Below are 26,151 nucleotides of genomic sequence, written 5' to 3'. Positions count from 1 at the left end.
TGCTGATTGCTCTCCAACCAGTTGCTGCCTGCCAGCCGCCCATCGCCATAGCCCCTGCCTCTGCCTCTGGCATTGGTGCTGCCATGGTAGCGGGTGAGAGCTGGGACCCCAGCTACCAGAGACCCACAGAACTGGAGGATGATAGCATCGCAGAGGTCCTGACGGTCCTGAAAGATCCCAGGCCTTGAGATGGGCCTTGGGAACCACCCCCTTCCTATTTTCCCGGTTTAGAAAGTGTCCTGGGCTAGCTATGACATCAGGATAAAAAGACATGCAAAAGCTAAAATGATTGGGTTTGGGAGGAAGTTTTTTTTTTTTACACCAGAAAAATATGGAATTATTTGTAAACTTTTATGCTCTATTGTTAACATATTCTTACTGTTTGGGAGAGTGAGGACATTTTTGCATTGATTGCATAGTCAATGAGGATAAATGGTGCATGAGGTTCAGACTGTGCAACTGATCACGTACAGTCTCTCCAGTGAGCTCTGAGGGCTCCTCAAAGAAGCAGTCACAAGGTCTCCATCCCTGCCTCAGGGGGATGGCTGCCCAGACCTGCACATAGTCAGACAGCATGCATATAAAAACATACACATAAACACACACATATGCAGACAACATACACATAGACACATCACAGACAGCACATACACAAAGGCAGACAGGATATAGACACAGACGACACACAATCATGGACATACATACAGGCAGAGAGCATACAGGCATAGACATGCACATAGTCATACTTGATACATACAGTATACAGACACACACATAGCATATGAATAGCATGCATGCACGCGCGTGTGCGCACACACGCACACACAAAATAGACACACACATTAGGCCTATAGCACGCAGACATAGATACACATATAGATAGGCCTCCAGCTCTCTCTGCGGGCACCTCTGAGACTCTGAGGAAGCTTACCATCAAAAGATGGTCATCACTATCTGTCTCCAGGGACATACAGACACAAATAATATACACAGACACACAGGCATAGATGTAAGCAGTCAAAGACACACAGGCACACAGATACACTCAAGGACATATACACACAAACAGACATGATCACACATCTACATGTAGTATACAGGTACACACAGACACATGGGCATACACACACCCTCCACACACAAACACACATCCAAAGACATTACACAAAAATAAACATAACCTCACATTTACACACACACACACACACACACACACACAAACACAAACATGCATCCAAAGACATTACACATAAATATAACCTCACATCTACACACAGACACACAGGCATATACACAGGCACATAAACATACACACACAGAGACAGACACAAGCACATACAAATAAACAGGGACACACATTTATATGTACATATATATGCACACATATGGATGGGATATATATACAGGAGCACACATGTACTTGTGCATGCACACACACACACACACACACACACACACACAGATTCAGCATCTCAGCTCTCCAATCACAACACTGTATTAGAATTAGAAATCTGCACCACAGAACACAACTACACGCAATGATCTCAATGGAAAAACAGTGGCCAACCAAACCTCTTCTCATTTTTGGCAGCTATGTGCACTATGTGTTTAAGCCATCTTGCTGGGTTTGGGGTGCAGAACCCTGACTTTCTAAAGTGCGGGGTGCTCACCGAGTCCCATGGGATGTGAGGAGTGGCCCTCACCACCGCCACCGCCACTGCTGCCTAACTTACATCCATGAGGAATGACAGGGAGAGCGTTTCATCCCTCCCCCACAAATATTTCCTTTCATCTGAAAAAAAAATGTGGGTGTTTCCAAAGCCGCTGAGCACACACACATCTATAAATGAAGGTGTCCTGCCCCACCCCCATTTCCACATCGGCTTGGGTTTGCTGTATGTCAGACCCTCCTGTGCTTCTGGACTTCCAGGGGAAAGGAGGGAAGGGGTTGTCACTGAACCGCTCACTGTAGGGGGATGTGAACTGTTCATTTGTCTTAATTTGAAAGGAGAAGTCAGGGCACTAGAGACGTTAATAACATTTAGAACCTTAGAGTTTTGTCTCTAATGGTTCAGTGGGTGTTTGCATTGACTGTTGGGTATAAAATAGATGCTTTTGAAGGCTCTGTCTGGTTTTAGGAATTTGGGTAAAAGCACTGTGCACCTACTGTGTGTGTCTATTATGAAGTTGTTTTTTTTTTTTTTAACTGGGTTTTTATGGTTAGGGCATAAAGGTTAAAAAACAATGCAAATATTGTGGTCATGATTTAATGCAAGGTGACTCTCTTAAATGGACTTAATTCCAAATGTCTGGCTTTATTTTAATTTTAATGGCTCCATGTCTAAGCAATAATCTAATTTAAGCTTTTTGTTTATTCCAAGTAAAGTCAGACAATGTGTGCATTTTAAAAGAATAATCCTTGGGTGACATGGGTTGACGTCTCCCATTAGATATGATTAGGTGAGCCTCTTTGGGGTAAACACTTTAAACTGTCTCTTACAATTTGCAGAAACACAAGTTGTAGAATTAGCTGTGTACTTTCTTTGCCTCTTCAAAGTTTTAACGGCTGAATGTTAACTGTTTTCCATGTCTATTCATTTTGGATTTATTGCAATAACTTTCACAAGTGGGATCGAGTCCAAATTCTTGGAGCATTTTAACCATAAAAGGCGTAGAAGTATTTTGCAACCCCATGGGGCAGAAATCTGATATTTAGGAGTTTCATAAAAGGAATGGCTAGCGTGTGGGCTCTCAGGATGAGAGCTTTGTCCAGCAGCATATCACGAATGTTTATTTCAGAGCCTGTAACGCATCCAGCCTCTGAAATACTAAAGGCACGAGAGGAAGAGAAACAGATTTATGGCATTTTCTGTACTTCTACATATTTCAATCACTGTGTAATTTATGCCTTGTAATACTCCCAGAGTGGAACTGTGCTGTGGTCTTAATATGTGCACATTGAAATCTAACTCAAGTGTGCAGTACTGGGGGTGAGGCCCTTCCAGGTGAATGGGTCCTGAGGCCAGAATCCCTACCCAGATAGATTAGTGCCTCATCAATGCCAGCAGAAAGGAGCTTTTCTTTCTAGTGAAGACACAGAAAGGAGGGGTCATCTACAGAGGAAGAGAAAATGAGCCCTCTGGAGATACTAAGTTCCTTGACCATGGACTTATGACTGCGACTTTGGGTAATATTTGTGTTGTTTCTAAGTCACCCAATGGTCCTATTGTCTCAGCAGCATGCATGGACTGAGACAGAGGGCATGTCCCAAGAAGGAGGCGTAGGAGAGTGACTCTGATTGTAAAGGTGGTCTTTGATAAGGTGAGATGAGGTTGGGGTGGAGAAAAGGAGAAGCTAAAGCCATCATTTGTACAGTAGCCTCCTGAAAGTCATGCATTCAATCAACTCATGTGGTGGGGAGCATCTGCTCTGTGCTGCTCTGGGTCAGGAACTGGGGGATAAAACGAGGTAAAGGACAACTCTCCACACCCAGATGTGCAGCAGAAGATGCTGTTCTGGGCTTCTGGTCCTGCAGGAGGAAGTTAACTTGTTGGGTTAACTGAGCCACTTGCCCCTGATGGGCGCCATCTTGTTTATGCTTGTGAGGACAGGAGGCTGGGAGATGGATAGAATTCCTCTTTCTTTGTAGAGGAGATAAAAGAGTTGCAGAGATTAAGGAAATCACCCATGAGGATGTGTGAAGAGTGCTGACCTTTGACCCAAACTTTTACATTAGCTTTTGTGTGTGCCTTGTTGCGCCTGATTTAGGGACTACACCTCAGATTTTCACATCATAACCACTGGGCACAGGCATTGATGATGGGTGTTGATTTTTACTGGAAATATCCCCTAAAAATAGTTAACTGTGAGCGGGCAAGATAGATTAAGTGATAAAGGTTTTGCCATGCAAGTGTGAGGATGTGAGTTCGCTCCCCCAAATCTACATAAAAATCTAGGCAATTGTAATCCTGGCACAGGGAGGTGGGGACAGGTGGATGTGTGGGGCATTCTGGTCTAGGACCTAATCAAGTTCCAACCTAGAGCTGCTCTCTCAGTAAAGACTCTGTTGGCTGAACCTGAGGAATGACATCGGATATAGCCCTCTAGTGTGCGTATGTACCTGCAAACAAACGTACCTCCCCCAACCCCCCCCCCACAAAAGTATTCCATCCCAGTACCTCTTTCTCATTAATAGTATAGAATTTCATTCAGGGATTAGGAAAATACAAACATGTCAATGTCTGAGTGGGGACCGCCACCCTTATCATGGTCTCCGTTGCAAGCATGGTTCCAAGCACCCCATACTCAGGAGCTAGCTTACAGTGCTCAGTCAGTATCCTGGTGACCAGTGATGGTGGAGACACTGTCCCAGGCAACTTTCACATCTTGATGAGGGCACTGTCAGTGGTGAGGTCAGGAAACAGTAAACTGTATTTATGTGCATTTAACTTCTTGAGCTGTCAGAATCATTCCTTCGGCCTTAGGGCTCATCGACCTAATTGTTGGACAGTCGTGAGTTAAGCTGTCAGTCAACCAACTGAGCAGACTAGTGGCTGATTCCTCTCCTGGGTGATATAGACATATTCTCAGGTTCCACAGGAGCACACCAGCACTTGCATCCTGTCCGAGCTTCTACTCAGCTCTCTGACAGATCCTGACTCTCCATGCCAGACTTTCCACCAATCCTGCACAGTGTTATATGGATATCTCTCTCTCTCTCTCCCTCTCTCCCTCTCTCTCTCTCTCTCTCTCTCTCTCTCTCTCTCTCTCACACACACACACACACACACACACACACACACTCACACACACACACAATTCACGCACACACACTCTCACACACACATACACACATGCACTCTCTCTCTCTCTCTCTCTCTCTCTCTCACACACACACACACACACACATACACACACACACATGCACACATGCACAGGCATTTGTGCACACACATACAAACTCTCTGTCTTTGTCTCTCAAACTTCTAATAAAGAAACAAAACCTAACAGTAATTGAGGTGGGTTGAGTAGAGAGACCATTTATAGAAGACTAGCTTGGGGAAAAAATAATATTATGTACCTCTGCTCATCCCTGGGGTTATCAGGGTCAGGGGTGGACCAGATTCCATTATCCAGAGAGAAGAGCTCATAATAGGTATTGTGGTTGCCTGTGGAGGAGTCTCAAAAGACAGTGACTCCAGTAGCGAAGCAGGTAAGAGTAAAACCACTTCTTTCCCACTGTCCTTGTTTATGTTCCCAGTGACCCAGACAGAGGCTGGAGGGGGAGGAGGAAGGGGAGATGGAGGGAGATGAGGAAGAAGAGGAGGAAGAGGAGGAGAAGGGAAAGAATGAAGAGGAGGAGGGGGAAGAGAAAGAGGAAGAAGAAGAGGGAGAAGAGGAAGAGGAGGAGAAGGAAGAAGAGGAGGAAGAGGAGGATGGAGAGGCAGAGGAGGAGGAAGCCTATTTAATAAGGGTTCCCATGCAGGGTAAACCTGAGGAATATGGCAGGGTAGGAGAGGGGTAGAAATGAATCTAGAAAAATAAACAGAAGATGACCAAGCTATATTCTGTTACATGTATTTTTTTTTCTTTTTTGAATGTAGACAAGTCACTATGTTGAGTTGCTGCTGATCTGCCTTTGTTTACTGAAAACAGAACAGTTAACTATTCGGCACTTTAGCCAGAGTTTATCAGAAGAAAATGTTTAACTTTTGAAAAAAAATGCATTTCTAGCAGTTATGCTAATTTGTGCTTAATGATCATATTATTTCAAATACATTCATTATTTATCAGGGGCTAATGAACCACATTCCCCTCTCTCTCTTCAGCTTTGGCTGTAATTTAATACATGTAGCGTGTCCATTTTCACACACTGGGTGTTCGGGGAAAGCACACGTAATAGGTTAGCATTATTTACTGTGGGAATGAGACCATCGGGAGGCTCTTGAGTGGAAAGCAAAGAAGTTGAAAGGGTTGTAAGAGTGATGAATATTTAGAATAACTTTTTACGATGTTATTTATGCCGTACTTAATTTTTTAAGGAGTGTATGTTTGGAAGGAAATAAAGGCCAACCGGGGTCCATTTTGTGTTTTAACTGTTGAAACTTTGGAGGGTTATCAACACGTCACTTAAGGCTTGACCCTACAAGTGGGAGCCATGATCTTTCATTCCAACGTGACATTTTGTGTTTTAACTGTTGAAACTTCGGAGGGTTATCAACACATCACTCATGGCTTGACCCTACAAGTGGGCACCCAAACCCTTCGTTCTAGAGTGACTCTATCACCTAACCAGTAAGCATCTGGGACACTGGTTAACCATGCAAGCACTTTCCTGGGTTCCATGGTCTTTAACGTGGTGCCTATCTCCTCTGGCTGCTTGGGAGTGTGTGTGGCTTGAGAGTTAACATATTTGGATGTACCAGGCAAAGGGCAAATGCTCTGCTAACTTTCCGTGCCTAGCATTTGTGCCCAGTTTTGCACTTTATCCTGTCATCTCTCCCCAGCACCACTGCGTTCAAGTGGATTCCCTCCATCCACTGATCCTAGACCAGAAAGCCTGATGATCCAGCTTGTTCTACTCACTGGAATCTTACCTCTGTTTGTGAATTACATTCTCATGGACTTAGTAAGTGGATGTTGCCAGTGTTCTCAAGGCAAGCAACCAGGGCCGTAGTACCAGCTGATATCAGAGTATGGTAGTCAAAGTATCTTTACTGGAAATTAAGGACCAAACCCCAAATCACGTGTAAGGATGGTAGGCACACACATTTACCCAGTAAATGCGATGATGACATAGCATAGGACTGTACTCAATACCCAGACTTGGAAATACTTTTCAACTGGGGACTGTTTGTTACATCAAGGCCCTTGCTAGGTTTTCATTGTACCATAGCCCTACCTGTGTGAGAACATAGGTACATGCCAGTTCCCATGGCAGAAGCAAAGGGCTATGCAGCTCAGGTTCAGATATGAGGCGAAGTGCTTTGGCTGTCAGGTCAAAGCCATGTTTATAGAAAGATTAGCTCTGGACACTTAGGTATGCCTCTCCGATCTTTGGTGTGAGTCATTAAGACATCAACCAATCAATCAATCTGGTCTTCTATGTGAGTCATTAAGACATCAATCAATCAATCAATCAGTCAGTCAGTCAATCAACAGATGGTGGTTTCTTCATATACACCAAAAGAGATTGGCAATTGAGTTGTGCATAGATGTTTGCTGAGCATCTATTATGTGCAGTGGTGTTGAACTGTATACCTGGACTAGAATCATGGAAGTTGTCTTAAGAGGGATGGGCAGGACAGCATCCAAAGCAGCCTGGACAGGAATAGACAAGTAGGGACATAGAGATAAGACTGAAAATTTATAGTTGAGTTGCTTCACGTGTGAAGGGGGAAGGCATATGTTATCTGGGAATTTGCAGCAAATTACTCAAACCTGACCACTTCAGTAGATGTTTAGAGACATGGAGTCCTGTGTAGTGGGCACCACCAGACAGGTCTACCAGGACTCTTAAGGTTGTGATCAAGAGATCAACACGACCTACAGCTCTCACTAGGCTCAGCCAGGAGGGATCCCTTCCAAGACCATGCACATGACACTGTGAGGTGCCATGGGATCTCTTCAGAGGTTCATGAGTGTCCCTATGCCACAGAACAGGCAACAATGCACAGATGTCCAGAAAGCAACCATGTATGCCTATTGCGTGGCTGTTTCCTCTAAGACAGGCACCTTTCAGTTCAAGGAAGCTCTGTAAGACAGAGTTGACAGCTCAGAGTAGCTACAAGAAGTCTCTAAAGCTGGCCTGATTCACAAGGCCTCTCCTTCCCAGAAGTGATAAAGATGGCTGAGAGCCCCTCTCAGACAAGACAAGTTGCAAAGAAGGTTCTGAGACCCGAGCAGCTGCTAGGAAGAAGCAGAAACCAGCCCATTTGCCTGGCATCTGAGCAGACAAACTGAGTCACCTGGAAGCAACACCACAATCTGCCGAGCTGCCTGCAGGCTGTCAGTGAGCTCCAGGTTCCCAGTTCTGTGAGCTGTCACTCATGCTGGGATGGGCATTGTCGATGCAGCTGACTTCGAGTCTTTTCTGTTCCTATAGGTAACCGCTCAGCCGTATTCCAGTAATTACTCCCAAGAAAGCTCACTGCCTTACTAAGTTGGACTTTGTTGGCATCCATACTCTGATCTGTCCTGGGTTTCTGTCTGTTTGTATTGCAACCCCAAGCCCCCCCCCCCAAACATCTTGTCACCTGACAAGACAGTGATGTCCCATTCAGCCACTGCAAAGAATGGAATCATGTGTTTTCTAAGAAAGGGCCTGGGTCAGGAGTCCCTGTGTTAAGAGGGAACTGCCTGGCTTGGGGAGACAATATATGGTACATTTCCTCATACACATGTCACTTAGGGGTTAAGGGAAGACATGAAAGCAGAGGGACACTATTTGAGAAGATGAAGACGACCCACTTAAGGGGAGGCTGAGGGTGAATATAATGATATTACAATATCCATGCATGTAATATGACACAATTCATAACTTTCACAATTAATACACAGTAATGAGTAAGAAGCAACAAAGGGAGAGCACCCAAGAGGTCATCACAGTTTCTGTAGAGATGAACTTTGGAAGAAGCATCCCATCCCTTCCACCCAACGCTGGAAGCCAGACACCATGACAGCACTCTTTCAAGGCAGGAGTGTGGAGAACTTTTAAATCTAGCATAGGGAATATGGGTCAAATCTAGGTCCTACAGGAGACCCCCTTTTTAATGTAAACTTAAAAATAATGTAAAGGACAACTACTTTCCCTAAAGAACATCTGAACACTTCTCTGCTTCTCTGTATCTGTCTATCTGTCCATCCATCCATCCATGAGTCCGTCTGTCCATCCATCCATCCATTATCTACCTATCTATCTATCTATCTATCTATCTATCTATCTATCTATCTATCCTCTATGGACAATTCATTGTCTCCTATATTTTTCCAGGATACAATTCTAAAGCGTAAACACAGATCACTAAGGCATACATGTGTGCACACATGAGTATGTGCATACATGTGTGCCTGTGTGTGTGTGTGTATGTGTGTGTGTGTGTGTGTAGCAGAGATAGGCTCTGGTCAGATTACAGATTACACATAAGCTAATGGATTAAGGGACAACATCCTGGTCACACAATAGCAGTGGCCTATAGGGGCCATGTAGCCTCAGTGAGGGTTACTGGAGTTGGGAAGACAGAGAAGACACATGACCTGCCAGACTAAATAGTAATGTACAATGCTTACTTAAGGCAGTTTGATTTTTATTTAGGAATAGACCATCATTCAGCTCTTGATTTCCAACCCTAAAACATCAGCATGAATAGATTTTTCATCAGAATTCTCCATCTCTTCAGTTGAAAATTGTTGATTATTTAAGTTATTGGCATTTACTAAGGGCTAAAGAACTACTTAAGTTATAGATGGCTTAAAGTGGAGAGAGAAAGACAGACAGACACACACACACACACACACACACACACACACACACAGAGAGAGAGAGAGAGAGAGAGAGAGAGAGAGAGAGAGAGAGAGAGAGAGAGAGAGAATATGAATGAAACTCTCTTCTGTGTGTCTCGGGCATGCACATCTTGAAACAAGGGCATGAGGCTGCTTCTGCCTCTTGAGACACCATGATGCCCAAGCTGGTGTATGAGACCGCGAATCCTCCACACCTGTCAGAGAGTCTTCTTTTGCCATAGTCTTTTGGTTAGAGTTTCAACCAATAGAAAGATGGGTATCAGGTCCAAAACTCAAGTATCCATCCGTGTCTTCTGCCCTGGCATGATTTCTACCCCCTCAGACAATGCAGAAGAGGCTGCTTTATCTGGAAACTAAATCTGGGGTTATTAATGGAGTCTGTGGGCATGTGATCACAGAACAGAAACATGTCAGCTCTTTTTTTTCCCCCCCAAAGGCATTAGGCCCTCTACAGCCTGCCATCTATTGGCCAGATAACATTTTAAATAACAAAATGATGTGGCCAGAACCCTTGTTGTCCAGATCTTACTTTTATTGCCATGGACACTGTGTTGTGTAATTTATACAACCTGAATCTACTAAGATGATTCTCCTACTCAGATAGCTGTGGAGCCTTCATCTATGACAGAACCTTTGGCTTTAGGGAAAAGCACACGGCCTAATCATATGATCATGAAATGCAGCCCTTCAGGGGGAACACAGGCACTTCTGTAGTGACTGAGCCTCTGAAGAAATAAGCAAGGGAGACATGATGCTAAACCGTGAACAGAAAGAGGATGAAGGAAAACTTTGATATCGACGCCTCTACTCTTAAAACCAGACAGCCTCACGTTGACTGTTGAAAACCACTTCAGTCTACAGAGACAAAAGCCAAGGAGAAGCCAGGCTTACCCAGAACACTGTCAACATGGGATGACTGTTACCACCAATTTGATATATGTCTTCCAGGTCTGCTGGAACAACAGTTTCCCCTAATATTGGAACATCCCATCTTGCAGGGAAGTTCTGTAAGTAGAGAGGTAAACAACTCTCTCTCTCTCTCTCTCTCTCTCTCTCTCTCTCTCTGTCTGTCTTCCTCTCCCTCTCCCCCTCCCCCTTCCCCTCCCCTTCCCTCTCCCTCTCCCTCTCCCTCTCTTTCTCCCTCTCCCTCCCCCTCTTCCCCCCCCCCCCCCCCCCGTCTCTATCTTGGTCTTTTTCTCTGGCAAACTCTAACTCTCTCTTTCTCTCTTGCTCTGTCTCTCCCCTCTCTCTCTGTCCCTATGGTAAAGGATATTTAAGTATGTCATGATCTATGTTACTTTCTTCAATATTGCAGGCAAATGCACTCATGCATCCTCATATTTCTGCCCCTTGGCTTACTACACACTTGAGATAAACTCGGGGCAGTATAGACCTAGACGAAGGCAACCATATTTCAAAACTGCCCAGCTGTCAGTGGGATGGATGCTAGGCCATATCTGTTCATAGTGGTCCAGTGTGGGGGTGCTTTCTACCACACTCTCACAAGAAAGGGTGCCACAGATCAAACTTTTCAGAATGTAGACTTTGATGGGCATTTTTTTTTCTTTCCTGAGGTGGGAGATTTGAGATACGGTCTCTCTATCACCCCGGCTCACAGTGAACTGACCAGCTATCCAGACTGGCCTTCAAGTGACAGCCCTGCATGCCCGTAATATCACACCTACCATGAGGACTTTTAATGGTGTATTTCCTTGAGAACTGAAAATGGTGAAAATCTTTGCATGAGTTTATTGGCTATTTAAGTATCTTGTGCCTTTTTAAAAAAAGTATCTTTTCTAAATGATCTGTCTGTGCCTGTGTCTGTGTTGGAGTGCCTGTGGAAGTCAGGGACATCAGATACCCTGGAGCTGGAGTTACAGGCATCTGAGCTGCTTGCTGTGGATGCCGTGGACAGAGCTCAGGTCCTCTGAAAGAACAGTGTAGGCTCTTACACAGGGCCACCTCTGCAGCCCCATGAACATGTTTTTGATATTTCCATCAGCGCAAGTCTTTTGTATTAATTTGCAACATGGAATAGCAGACAACAGCAACAGAGTTACTTGCTTTCTGTCGCTTATTTATATCACAGATTTTGCTTTAGAAGTTTGGTTTTTATATTTGTCTAGAGTAACCTCCTCCCCCCAGATATAAGTTAAAAATTCTCATGTAGGCAAAGACATCTGGGATCGTGACATTTCAAAAGGTGTTCCACAGAAAAGAAAAATTTCATGATTCAACATGAATAGCAGAAAATACTTTCTTTTAAGGGCAGCTTCTGAGCCCTCGGTAAAGGATTTGCCGGACAAACAAAATCATATTTCTAAAATGTGGCGTTTTCAAACCAGACGATGAAATTCTGCTTTCTTTGTTCTTCACGCCATCCCTTGGTAAAATTTGGAGCACCAGTTGAATGTAGGTAGGGCCACCTGGAGCAGACCAAGAGACGTGATAATGATTGGTCTTTAATAAGCTCCGTGGTGGGGAGCTAGGGTTTTAGAACTTAGCTTCTGAGGAAGAACACGGGGTTGCAGATCTCCATCAAGGATGTCAGTGCTGAGGGCAGAAACCTCGCAGTGGTAACAATTCTCTCTCTGACTTTCTTCGCTCCATCCCTCCCTTCCTCCTTCCGTCAGTGACAATGGCTCTAAAGCTGCACGGTGAAGGAATAATCACTTTGGCTTGGCCAAGAATTGATGCTCAGCCCCTGAGGCCTTATGCATCGGTGAGGGGTGAGGGTGGGGCCTGTGATTGCCTTGTTCATTCAGAGACCAGACTGCAGAACCTCTGCGACAGATGCTACAGTCATCCAGGGGGCCAGAAACACTTGAGTGTCTGACTCAGGCGCGGAGGTACCAGGCAAGCTGCTATGGAAACCATCTTTAACTTATGCAGCTGCCGTTTATCAATTGTTTGACTGGAGACAAATTCGACCAAATTTCTCAGAGACGACCAATACTTAAGGGAGGGTGATTGTTTTTCAGAGCTTGGAGGGAAAAGGCCGAGAGTGAGGTTTGATGAATTGTAGGCTGTAACATCGACCACTTTCTTTAAGTGACAGATTCTTCGGTCACTCTGTCACTCGTGTCAGGCAGGGCGGATAGACTTATTTCAACACAACAGTTTCTGATGGATTTTTTTTCTTAGTATACTCCCCATTCCGCTGGGTCAAACAAACTGCACACTGTGTGATATTCCTTCGCAGAAGCTTGTTAATGGGCTAATTTAAGACAGAAACCTCTTTCAAGATTAAAGAAAATCATCTGTGTAAGTTTGGGCATTATTTTTAAAGATTTATTTTTAATTGTGTATATATTAATGTGTCTCTGTGTGGGTATGTGTATGTGAGTATAGATGCTGGAGGTGGCCACAAGGTGGCGTTGGATCCCCTGGAGCTGGAGTTACAAGGCATTGTGATTTTAATAGGAGCATTTTAGGGGTAGACTCAAGGGAAGGTATTGATAGCTACCCTTCAATTACCTCTTCCTTTCCAGACTTGAATGCTAATTGCATTGCTCTCTTACCCACAAGACAGTGGCTGCAGCGGATGTGACAGAAGTTTCCCGTTTTGTTTATCCAACGTAATATGTTAAGTGAATAAAAGAAATTTTAAGTTTCTGTCTTGGTATCCCCCCCCCCCCCATGAGAACTACAATGTCATTAACACCCATAATCTGGGTGGCTTTTGAAATCAGAGGGGGGGGGAATGTTTTTGTTATTTTACATCTGCTTAAGAGCATGGACTCAGAACGTAAAATTATATCCCGTTGGCATCCACTGAGCTGGAAGAGCTCCGAATTCCTGAATTTGCTGACCTGAAGTGGGATTATTTTGGGATTTGAAAGTCTGCTACAGTATAACTTCAGGCAAGGTAGGCACTTAGGTGTATTTATGATTCTCTTTAAATATCTCTGTGCCTCTATCACATGTATAATAGTCATGTCCGGGCACAGCACTGCTTGTCAGGGGCAGGTTTCTGCCAATGGCTACATGGAAGTGCTATGGCCTGCACTGTGACCACACTTGCTACAGTGTGAAGGGCTTCCATGGGGCCACACCAGGGGCCCAGTGGCACTAGGGGCATCCAAGTGGCAGAACATCCCCTGTGGAGTAGTAACCCTGCTGGCTCCGCCCTTTCCATCGCAGTTCGGAAGTTGGGAGAAATATTGTAATAGACCAACTCTTATGAAATTTTTCATTTCTCAAATGCACGCATTATGGGCATGTTCAAGCACGCTCACGTGTGTATGCACACATGTGTGCAAGCACATTCATGACGACCTTTGCGTGTGCCTGAGGTTCAAGGTCTGCTGTGTCGTCACTCTGCTGAACTTAAACTGAATAAATATTTTAAGACTCGATACACAGCTCACGGTTTATGAAAACAATTCTATCGTTTTGTGTTTGTGGGGGGGGAGGGGGTTGGTATGTGACAGTAGAATATGCCAGCTCCACGCGCTATAAGTGACTCTTCAGTTAGACCCAGTGTTGTAGTTACAAGTTAACTGCGGCAGAACCGTTGTAGAGCATTTAAATTCATGGGCTTGAGAATACACCCGTTCTTTTCCCATTTAACCTTTCTCTTGTAAAACTCCAGGTGACGTCCCTCGGACCTGCTGTATGTCTGTCAGAGTGTCAGCGGTGAGCGTAAGCATAAGCCTGCTCTTGATTTACAAAACGTTCCTTCTGTGATATCGGCTGGGGTTCTTGTCTTCTTGCACAAGTGGTACTCGAAGGCCTTCACGTTAAGTGCCAGCATTGATCTGGAACAGACAGGGCAAAGCGCCTCTATCCATTTCCCAGCTTGTTCCCACTTAGACCCTGCTCCCGGAGGCTTGCCGCCCAAGCCTGAGGACCTGAGTTTTAGCCTCAGAACAAGCACATCAAAAGCTCGGCGTGGTGATGTATACTTCCAGTGTGGGAAATGGATACGCAGGACGCCAAGGCTTACTGGTCACCCAGTCTAGCCTAATCGGTGAGATCTAGGCTCCTGCAGTCTGTTCGTGTTTTCTGTGATGGATGACTTTAATGTGTGCTGGGTTCTGGTTATGGGGAAATGGTTGCTGGTGGTGGCAGTGCTGTGGAATTTTGGTTTAGAGGTTAGAATTAATATATTGTTGATTAAAATACTCCAGAGAGAATCTTTAACTTGAATTCAGTTCATATGAGGACCGATTTCCCAAAAGGTGATCCTTTGGGGTGAGGCACACACCTCTTGGGGTCACCTATACTTTCTTTTCTCACTCTGTTTCCCTGTTCATTAGGGACCTGGTTCTTATTTTCTAAGTGTCTTTGCCTCCTTTATAAAAACAGACAGATATTGTTTCTCGGCCTTCTGGCTAAGATCAAGTGTAAAAAACAAACAGAAATTAGATTTATTTTTTATGGTTAATTGTGTGTGTGTGTGTGTGTGTGTGTGTGTGTGTCTATGTCTGAGATGAGTGCAGGTGGCTGTGGTGACCAGAAGAGGGCACCAGAATCCCCTGGAGCTGAAGGCTTCTGAGCGGCCTGTTGTGGATGCAGTGGACCCAAACTACCATCCTCTGCAGAAGCAATGTGCTCTCAACTGCTGAGCCATCTCTCCAGTCCCAGATTCATAATGTTTTGGGGCTGATAGCTGAGATCTCAAATACTTAAGTTTAAAAAATAAAATAAAATCTTGCCTTGTTTTCCTAGTTCTCCGAGTGAGGAAAGGTTAGGGCAAGGTGGATTACAGTCTGCTGATATGGTATGTGTCTGCCACGGGTGAAGAGGCCTCGAGTGAGTGAACTCGGGTTAGAGTCATGAATAAGGTGGAAATCTAGCATACAGTTACCCCAGCTGATACTAAATGCTGCTTTTCTAAATACTCATATGTGCCGTGTGCTAGAATTCTACACATGACGTTCCTATCTAAATTTTATAATGACGATAACAAGCAATATTACTTAAGCAATGTTGAGAAATCACAGGGCCTTCCCATAACAGACGCCAGGGCAGCTGTTGACTGAGCTTGTGCCTCTTCTTTTAAGACCACGCATGCGATATTTCAATCTCTCCCTTCAATTTCTTGCCAGGTGATTAATGGTCATTTATGAGCCCATCTGAACAACCCAGAATAATTCTGTTCCCCTGCTCAAGTTCTTCCACGTAGTCAGATTTGCAAACCTTTCAACACTGATAACGGCTTTATAAGGTACACGGACTGGCACGTAGTTATTACCCAACGCACAGCTACAGCTAGCTGGTGTTCAAATCTCTGGTGGTCTCTCAGCTAAGCTGAGCTTATGCTTTGACTGTTTCCCTGCTTCTTTGAAGGAGAACAAACTGGCCTGTTTTTTGTTTTGGTTTTGGTTTCTTCCATTACTAGAACAAGATACTCAGGGCAGCCTAACTTTATGAAGAAGAGTAGTTCATTTGTTTCATAGTTCTACAGCGTTAATTGCCCCGTTGGGTGTGACTAAGGTGAGATCCTAACGGAAGACAGCGCCACCATGGCAAGGGTGTGTGGGAGAAAGAGCTCTCGGCTTCCACCAAGATGTCAGTGAGACATTAGGTTCCACAGTCCCTTCTGAGGATGCTTCTCTAATGAAGTATCCTCTCGCCGGGCACTGCCCTGTTCAGGGTCCCCTCAGCTCCACAGTGTCTGCTGCCCTGGCGATCGGGAACCCACACGGATCTTTGATGGACACACTTAAACCACATTCAGGCCATACCCTGTGCTCCGAACAAAATGTCTGGAGTGTACTTGGAGGAGGCCAGTCATTTCTATCCATAGGTCCCTCCTTCCCACGGTTTTATTTCCCCATATTGTAGTGTTTTAAGAGTCCATGTCACAGGTCCAACACAACCTCCCATAACCAGGACTGATCACTGCATTCCCATGACACCCCAACACTCATCTGAACCTCCCATATTCCCAGCCAGCGAGTGGTTAGTGAGAAAACAGTCAGAACATTTGACCAGTTCAAAGATCCAGCAGGAAGAACTGGCAGATAGATTTCTACGATTTTATTATGGAGCCAGTAATACTTGGTTATTCCTCTTTTGTTTGGCAGTTGCCAATCAGCATTGCTTGGGTCTACTACTTAATTAGCAGACAGAAAATGGGAGCATCGTATGTCATTCAAAATTTTCATTTATGATCTGGATATATCTATGAATAGAGGCATGTGTATTTCACTCAAATCCTCTATCAATGGTTAAGAAAGAAACTCAGGATTATCATAGTGGTTTAGGCTGTTGAATCTAAAACATGCCCCCTGACTACCAGAGTCTCTCATTTGAGTCCAGACTCCAGGACCAGCAAAAGCAGTTACATAGTAGTGGCCCAAACGCCTGCCTTCTCCATTAATCAACAATCAGGTATTTGCACCAGAAGTCATTCGAGACTTCCATGATACTACAAAATACAGGATAGCTGCTTTTGCGGGTCCTTTGCATTTCTGTGACTTTTCGGCCTGGAAGGCCCAACGCCCTTCCGTTAGGCACACTCTGTCACTCTGGCCAGCTTGGAGCCAACACAACAAACAATAAACAAGCTGGTTCCTGTCTACTTCGTCCATGTGACTTTTCCATGTTGGAGGATGTCATCAGACCTTGGCCTTGCAGGGTAGAGGAACATGGGAGAGGCAAACTCTGTGACATGCTCTCCGTGTCCCTAAATATCTGCTTCTGCTGACATGGAAGCAGTGTCACTACCCCAGGTTCCCTATGTAGACGGTACAGGGTTAGGTTCTTTCTGCCTGGTACTTAATCTTAGGAAAGGAGGATAGATGGTGGGGTTCCCTCCCCACCATTAATGACAATAGCTATGCCTGCCACTTGTCCTTCTAGGAGGCAGTGGAGCTACTTAAGGAGATGGAGCACTGTCAGAAGGACTTTCCCTAGCACCCTCCTCTCATTGAAATAGAGCCCCACTCAGGATTCTTTCCCAGTACTTGCACTTTTATGACGTATCTGAGAATGCTTCCTGGCGCGCCATAGACCATTTACTGTAAGACCTCCTTGTTTCCATTTGTTACCCAAATGATTATTTAGGGTTAATTTCAGGAGGACCATGCCCTCTATGAAACCACAGGCTGTCACACATTAGAGAAAAGCGGCACGTGACCTCCTCCTTGGGGGGACATTCCTGTTGAGTTACTTGACTCTATGAACCCACAGGAGACACCGGAGAAATTCACAGGATGATGGATGTTTGTGTAATGGGAGCCAAGATTTAGCAAGAGAAGGTCAGTTGAAATTAAGGGAAAAAAGGAAAAAAGAAAAAAAAAGCCCTCAGAGGCTGTGTGTAGTGAATGAGCCCAAATCCTTTGTTAGAAACTCAATGCCAGGTATCAGGCTTGTTCCAGGGAAGACATGAGGTTGGAAGCAGGTCTTACAAAGTAGCAGAGGAAAACAACAGAAAATCGAGAGAGAGAGAGAGAGAGAGAGAGAGAGAGAGAGAGAGAGAGAGAGAGAGAGAGAGAGCTGGACTGCTCCACCTCAGAATGTCCTGACAGGACAAGAGAACCCTATTAGACAGTGGTTTGTCCAACAATCTGAAAATAGTTAAATACACAGCTAACAGTTTCCCCTACACTCAAAGTCGGCTTATTTTCTTAACCGGAATCTTACCTGGCATGACTATTCTTGTTTTATTACTGCGTGGTTGTATTAACGCTTCAACAAGCATGACCCGGAGTTGCTTTGAGCAGTTCCAGATTCAAGTCCATTGAAGAGCCCAGCAGAGTCTCCCCCACCTTCACTCACCTCGGTCCCGATGACAATTTCTTCCCTGGTGGAGTAGAACAGAAACTCGTAGAGCCTGTAGTGCTGGAATAAGCTGAAATATGAAACACACATGCGGTTAGCATACGTGGGCAGGGGGAAAGAAGAGAAAATATCTGAGGCGAAGGAAAAGGGCTTTGACCAGGCTGGAGAGAGAGTCAGCCATGGTTCAGAAATCTTTCTTTCACTCCCAAAGGATGCTGCTTGGGGATACTGGGAGACTCGAGTTTTGCTTTTTAAGATGCCAACAGGACAATGTGGGTCTTAGAAAGTGTCAGGGGATCCATCTGTGACATGGGGGAGGGGCAACCAGGGATGTGTCTCTAGAGTAGAGAAGCATCCATGGTAGCTATTCCCAACCCGTGGGTTGCCATCCATTGTGTGCACGCAGGGTCACATATCAGATATCTTGAATATCAGATATTACATTACAAACAGTAGCAAAACTACAGTTATGAAGTAGCAACAAAATAATCTCATAGTTGGAGGTCACCATAGCATGAGGAGGTGTATCAGAGGGTCGTGGTGTTAGGAAGGTTGAGGACCACTGGTCTAGTGTGTTTCTTAGATTGGAACCTAGCACCTTCTTAGGCAGCGGCCAACTTCACAGCATTGGCTGCACTTTGCCCTAGACCTGACTCAGTCTTGGTACGCACCTGGGTGGGATTTTACATCCAAAACATCTCACACCGACAAATGTTTTAATATTAAATCAGTCTCTAAGAACACCAGGAAAAATAATGGCCTGGCAAGGTCTGAAATTTGTTTCTGAGATGTGTGACCTTGCTGTGGGCTGGGTGGTCACGCATCAAAGGCTGGCATATGTTAAGGTGGGTGGGTCATTTCCTTTTCTTCTCACCGGAAAGCTAGGTGGTCAGTGACTCCGGACTATGAAGAGCTCAAAGTTCCAAGTTTGCAAATAAATATTTCTGCTAAGTTAAGAGCTTGGCGATGTATCGTTGAGAGTTAAAAATCTCACCAACATTAGAAGAGCTGACTTCTAATATCCTGTTTGTGATAATATTTGACGTTTTCTAATTCTCTTCCTGCTGGTTGAGAAAATTAATAGACTCATAATACAGCAAAACACCCAAGAACAACAACAACAAAAAAAAATCGTCTTAGTGGTTTTCTCTTTCACTCTGGTGCCTTTCTGCTATTTAAGAAAATTGATTTTAATATAACTGAGAAATTAACATTTGGAAAATGTAGCTACAGAGCATATGTAATAATGGCTGCTTCTGGATGCTGTAATGGATCAAAGTTTCAATTCATTTGAAATCAGTGGAGAAATTCTCGGGCAGCTGGGCCCCTCTGAGTCACATTAGCAGTGGGGCTTCCTAGGAGCACAGTCTATTAAAGAGTCCTGGCTGTGTGGGCCCAGTCAAATTTCCTTTCTTCCTTACAGACCTTGAATACTTGTGAATACTCACAAGACTAACTTAGCTTTTGGCATTGCCTTGATCTGTCGGCTAGAAAAGCACACCGAGATTAGCGAGCTCTGATAATTCACTGAAACAAAATAAATTCGAGTCCCCCATCTTTTATGTTGGTGAGAGACTTGTACCGTCAGAAACATCACAGGGGCAATAACTGATTTTGTGATGTAAAATCATTAAATACTGTATTTGGGGGCTAGCTTGCTGCTCTCTAAATCAGTGGTTCTCAACCTTCCTAAGGCTGTGACCCTTTAGTGCAGTTCCTCAAGTTGTGGTGACCCCCCCCCCCATAGGATTATTTTCATTGCTGCTTTGTAACTGAACTTTGCTTCTGCTCTAAATTGTAATGTAAATATTTTTAGAGACAGCGATTTGCCAAAGGGGTCCTGACCCATAGTTCTAAAAGAACTAGAAGAAAATCCCATTTTGCCCATCTTGGCCACCTTGTACTAGACACGGAACATAGGGTAAGAGGCTTCCGCTTGGAAATGCCATAATCTTTCAGTCTCTGTGTCCTTGTTGCATAGAGGGATGGGGTTGCCCCGTGTCTGCTGAGAGGATGCCGTGGAAACAGCATCTGTGACTTGGATGTGATGGTCAGTGATGCAGCAAGGAAGCAGTGCCTGGACCAAGGAGGCAGAGCCTGGACCAGGACCAGGATGTGCACCCAGGGGAAGATATTCAAGGGGACACATCCTGAAGAGCCATCCCCTCCCTGCCTCTCTGCACCCTTCAGCTTCTCCAGGGAACAAATAAAGGCCTCCCCTGAGGACTAAGGGGCAGCCCAGTGTGGGAATGCATTTTCTCTCTCTCCCTCTGGGCTTCTGTCTGACTCAGGCTTCTAGATGGTGTTGTCTAAGTTGTCTGGCCAGTGTCATGTGTTGTTGGGCGCGCAAAGTGGGAATGGGGCTGGTTTTCTTACAGTGGGATAGATGTGGTTCTCAGGGGTGGGGGGAAGAATACTCAATGAATAAAATTTAAACATTTGCATTTCTAATTGCATGTATAATATACATTGTTAATTAGATTGCATAGGCAGATAGCACTGTGTGTGTGTGTCTGTCTGTCTGTCTCTGTGTCTGTGTGTGCATTTGTGTCCTTGTTTAGATTCCCTAAGGAGACAGAAGTAGAACCCCCAGTCATGGGGAGAAGAGACTTTGGGAGTGATATTTCCAGAGCACAGGTTAAAAATATATCATTTAGACTAAAGCGAGAGTGTCTAAAATGTAAATTTACTGACAAGGTAAGTTTCTCACTATCCAGTGGCTCTTTCCTCCTACCTGCAGCATTCCCTCCCAGAGGAAGAGTTTTGTAAGACTCAGGTAGACAATAAATCATCGAGGCTGAGGAGATCCTTAAACCAGGGGCTCAAGAAGTCAGGAAAAATAACAAGATTCCAAGGCCCCACTCTAAGGCAGGAGAAGGAATAAGTAGCCACTGGAGAGAGTCCCCAGCAAAGCTACCTGTCACATTGTGCAGGGAGTGCGAAGGATGTGGCTTTCACAGTTGTCACCCATGCTGGAGGTGGGGGTAGGGTGAATCAGCTCTCTTTGAGTCACCCATGCTTCTGTAAGAAGTTCTAATAAACGCATTATTTCACTAAGCTAGACTTGGGCGGAACTATTTCTTTGGTCTGTCTCTTCGTTCTCTGGGGTGAACAGACATTTGTCCACGTGTCTCCAGGAATGGTCATGGGACGCCATGGGCTGTGGTGGTAAAAACTCCTTCCCTGGGGTTGAGTGTGGCTTTCAGTGACCAACAGAAAACCAGGCTGAACTGATGCACACATACTTTTGATAGGTTTAGTCATCAGCGTATTTATAAAACTTAATAATCGTTGAATTGAACATGTTGTGTAATTTCACTCCTACCAAGTTTCTATTTGTGGACCCATGAGGGATTCTTAACCACTCTGGAAAGACACACACTGCTTCATGCAACTCCATTATTGGTTCCAGATATCCTAATAACTGATATTTTATCTTTTGTGTAATAACTATATTTAAATGCATGGATCACAGTGTGGAGATGTAGCAGTGTTACATTTGGATTTGCTGTATTTGACTAATCTCTTTAAATAGTCTTCTCTTTACGAGATCTAAGACTGGGCATGTGGAGCTGTTAAGATGTGTGCTGAGGAACATTGCTTGGGAAGATGATGAGCTGAGACATGGAAGGCAGCTTGTCCCACACTGTCAGGAGAGGGTCATCATGGCGTGTGTGGGGGTTTCAGTGCTGAACTTAGGACTCGGCTGTAAGAATGTATCCTGCCAGAGAGACGGCATGTGCAGATGGCTAAGGAAGCCAGTGAAAACGTGTACGGTCAACTTACCCTGTCTGGGGATCTGAAACCCTAAGAAGCAGAGGGCTTCAGTGCATAGATTCTCACCAGTGTGCACATGACACACATGTGTGCTTGAGCATGTGCATGTGGGCCTGTGTGCATGTGTGTGCCTGTGTGGGTGCAAGTTTGTATACATGTGCATGCATGTGTGAGTGGGCACGCATATGTGTGTTCATGTTTGTGTGTATATACATTGTGTGTGCATGAGTATCTGTTTACATATGTGCATGTGTGAGTGTGCATGTGTGCACTGTATTCATGTGTATATGACATTGTGTCTGCACATGTGTGTACATGTGTGCATGTGTGTACACATGTGCACGGTCATGTGTGCACATATGTATACATGAGTGTGCATGTGTGTGTGCATGTGTGTATGTGTGTTCACATGTTGATGCCTGTGTCTGTGTATGTGTGTGCATGTGTATGTGTGTTCAGGTGGCAATGTGTGTACATGTGTCTGTGTGTGCATGTGCATGTGCACATTCAGATGTGTGCACATTCAGATGTGTGTAATCCATGGTGAGTGTTAGAGGTGAGAGGACAGCGATGTCATTGGTATTTAGGAGCTGGTCTTCGCTTTTGCTTGTCACACTGTTTGGGACGTGCTCTTTCTTGTTCACTGCGACACAGGCCAGCCTGGCTGCTCCAGAAGCTTCTGGGGATTCTCCTAGTAGCACCTGCTAGCTCCCTATGCGTCTGTCCTGGTCTTCTGGCACATCTGGCTTTTTTTTTTTTGTGGCTTTAAGGATTGGAACTCAGGTCTCAGGTGTCTGTAACAAGCAATTTGCCAGCAGAGCTGCCATCTACCCAGCTCTGAGGGCAGGCTCCCATCTATTTCTCCATCTCTACCTACTGCAGGATCTTGTCTTGCTCTAAAAGATGTGTACTTCTATGCCTTTCAGTGAGACTAGCACATTAGGAGACAAGCTTTGTACTAACAAAATAAAATAACACTGCATTAAATGCTATCTTATATAAAGTACTGTGTTATATGCCATTGCTATGCTCCGCCAGAAATCAGCGCTATTATATTAAATGCACTAACATTTATCAAGTTTCCAGATGACACTCAGAACTTTGCCATGTGAATCTTGAAGCTGTGTAGGGCGTTGGGTTGTTGAAGGATGCTAAAGGTAATGCTGGGAAATAGACCCAGTTGAAAAGAGAGAGCAAGGAGACTGCGCACAGATGTAGTTAGTCGGAGGTGACTTATATCTACTGCTGCTCCAGTGTTTGCAAAGTCTAAAAATGTCTCTTTGGAGTGAGGCATACCTCATGCACACATGCTTTGTGATGAGCTCCATACACAGATAGATTTCAGGCTGGAAGATGGCTCAGCACCTGCTGCACATACCTGAGGACCGGCACACAGGTCCCCGGCACCCATATAAATGCTGGGTGGACATGGTTGACCCACACATAGCCCATTGCTCAGGAGGTGGAGACAGGCTTTCCCCGGGACAAGCTGGCTAGTTGAATACGCTGAATTGGAAGAGCTCTGGGTCCAAGTAAGAGGTTTAGTCTCAACCAATGAAGAGGGGAGCAACCGGGGAAGATAAGAGACCGCAGACACATCTGCATGCATGTGTTCCTGTATAAGCAAATACACATGTATATTACAACAAACACAGGTGAAAAAAATGGGACGGATGTCTTGCTTCACTAGTGGTGATATAAAAACACTTCCACAACATAAAACATCATTTTCGAAGTACAAAGTATGACTTTCTAATGGGTTAAACTGGTCATTACTTCAAAATATCTTAGGGTATTTAACAGATTTGATGAAATAGATGAATCTCTTCTTTTTATTTCCATACTGGGGATTGAGCATACAGCCCTGTGCTTGGTAGGGGCGAATCCCCTATGAAGGAGCTACACCTCTAATACTGTTGAGATGAGGAATCACGAAGTTGCTTATTGAGCTCACATTGTAATAACTCAAACTCCCTACCTGGGATTACAGGCCTCTTCCATCTCTCTCTCTCTCTCTCTCTCTCTCTCTCTCTCTCTCTCTCTCTCAAGATTTATTTCTTATTATATGTAAGTACTGTAGCTGTCTTCAGACACTCCAGAAGAGGGCGTCAGATCTCGTTACAGATGGTTGTGAGCCACTGTGTGGTTGCTGACTTGAACTCAGGACCTTTGGAAGAGCAATCAGTGCTCTTAACTGCTGAGCCATTTCTCCAGCCCAGTGATTTTTGTTTTGTTTGGTTTTGTTTGGTTTTGTTTGGTTTTGTTTGGTTTGGTTTGGTTTGGTTTGGTTTGGTTTGGTTGAGACAGGGTTTCTCTGTGTAGGAAGGCTGTCCTGGAACTTGCTCCATAGACCAAGCTGACCTCGAACTCAGAGATCCTGCTGCCTCTGCCTCCTGAGTGCTGGGATTAAAGGTGTGAGCCACCACCGCCTGGCCTGCCATAACTCTTGTGTTGCAAAGACAAATCATGCAAAATCAACTTTTAAGTGGAAATGAATGTTACTCTTTAAAATGTAGATGTGTCTCCTTGGATAAAAACCAGCCACCTAAAATGTAGATCCATTATAACTGTATTTAGTTCTGTTAGTAAAATGCTGTTAGGTGCAGACTCAGGGACGAAAGGTTGTCCGCAGTGGTGATTACAGGACAGATGACACCATGGCGTCATCCAGGAATCGTCTTTGGGAACTCAGAGAGAAGGATGCTTGGGTCCCCACTTTCATTTGTCATATGCATAAGTGAGTATTCCCTCCTTTCTAAACATCAACTTGTGTTCACGTGGGTGTGTGGATGCTTCTGTGCCTTTGATACGTATCAAGGGACAGCTTGGCGGAGTTAGTCGATTCTCTCCCTCTCCTATGCGTTCCCCAGGGATGGATGTCGGGTCACCTGGGCTTGGTGGCAGGCACCTTTACTCTCTGAGCTACCTCCTGAGCCTGGGTGCTGTCTGCTCATTGAGTAGTTACTGCATAGGCTCTGTAGCCATCTGGGTTTCTACAATTCCAAGTTGTCTTTTACGGAGGCCATCTATAAGACCCAGAATGGTAGATCCATGGGATGAGTACACCTCCTACCTGATTTTTAAGTAATCGATGATGGCGTTGGCTTCCTTGACGTCAAAGACGTGGAAATTCTCATTCCTCCGAGAATGGTTTGGTCCGATTTCTGCCATCACTTCCCCCAGCCACTTAATGCTGTCCTCTAAGGACATATGCAGTGCTGAAACCACAGTGAGGGAAGAGGTTCTGTTATCCTGATAGCTCTTGGGGGTGGGGTGGGGAGGGGTACAGTAGTCCGTGCCAAAAATAAGTATAAACGTTTGGAAACATCCATATGTTTTATTCCTATCAAAAAAAAAAAAATCTTTAGGCCAAGTTTTCACATAACCACACCCATTTCTAGCCCAGAAAAAGGGGGTTCTTCTTATCAACCTTCTTTCCTGAGTTCAGCACTGACTTCCACAGTGGCTGAACCCATGATCTAGTAGATCACGATTTAGTAGAGCTAAATGTGCTCCAGCTTACCTTGTCCAGGATTTGAGTTATTTCTTTGCAACAGATTAACCATTGCTTTTTGGGTGAGTTAGTAGTGGCTGGACTTGTTGTCACTGTGACCATATATACCCATGGTTGTCTGGACAGTTCATTTCCATTTTTTTTTTTAAAAAAAGCAAAACCAAGAATATCTATCTAAATACCACTTCTAAATGGAAAGGAAGATTTTTAAAACAAATTTTTAAGGGATAGAAAAGAATATAGAAAACTTAGAGAAAAGCTGGCTGTCATAAGTGGCTAGGAGACCCAGATCATGGGTTCAGCCACTGTGGAAGTCATTGCCGAACTCAGGGGAGAAAGTCAATAAAAAGAACCCCCTTTTTCTTGCCTAGAACTGGGTGTTATCATGTGAAAATTTGGCCTGAAGATTTTTGATAGGAATAAGACATATGGATGTTTTCAAACTTTATATACTTATTTTTGCATTTTATGTATTATCTATCTATCTATCTATCTATCTATCTATCTATCTATCTATCTATCTTACAGGGTGAAGTAAAATTTCATTGAATTGTTTCTCTCCTTCCATCAGCGGGTTTCCAAGGACCGAACTTGGGTCATCAGGC

General features: G+C 44.5%; 1 protein-coding gene across 4 annotated transcripts in view; it reads right to left on the bottom strand.

The window, feature by feature from the left end:
- The window catches only part of Cabcoco1 (ciliary associated calcium binding coiled-coil 1), a 100,766-nt gene that overhangs the window by 54,398 nt on the left and 20,217 nt on the right, over positions 1 to 26,151 (bottom strand). For all 4 annotated transcript variants that reach the window (XM_052163498.1, XM_052163499.1, XM_052163500.1 and 1 more), the window contains 2 exons: positions 25,106 to 25,250; positions 18,253 to 18,325 (listed from right to left, as the gene is read on the bottom strand). In XM_052163498.1, coding sequence (XP_052019458.1) covers positions 18,253 to 18,325; positions 25,106 to 25,250 — 218 coding nt within the window. The remainder of the gene's footprint in view (positions 1 to 18,252; positions 18,326 to 25,105; positions 25,251 to 26,151) is intronic.

This window comes from Apodemus sylvaticus, chromosome 19 (genome assembly GCF_947179515.1).
Source record: "Apodemus sylvaticus chromosome 19, mApoSyl1.1, whole genome shotgun sequence".
Taxonomy (NCBI): domain Eukaryota; kingdom Metazoa; phylum Chordata; class Mammalia; order Rodentia; family Muridae; genus Apodemus; species Apodemus sylvaticus.
This window is presented reverse-complemented; position numbering and strand designations above follow the sequence as displayed.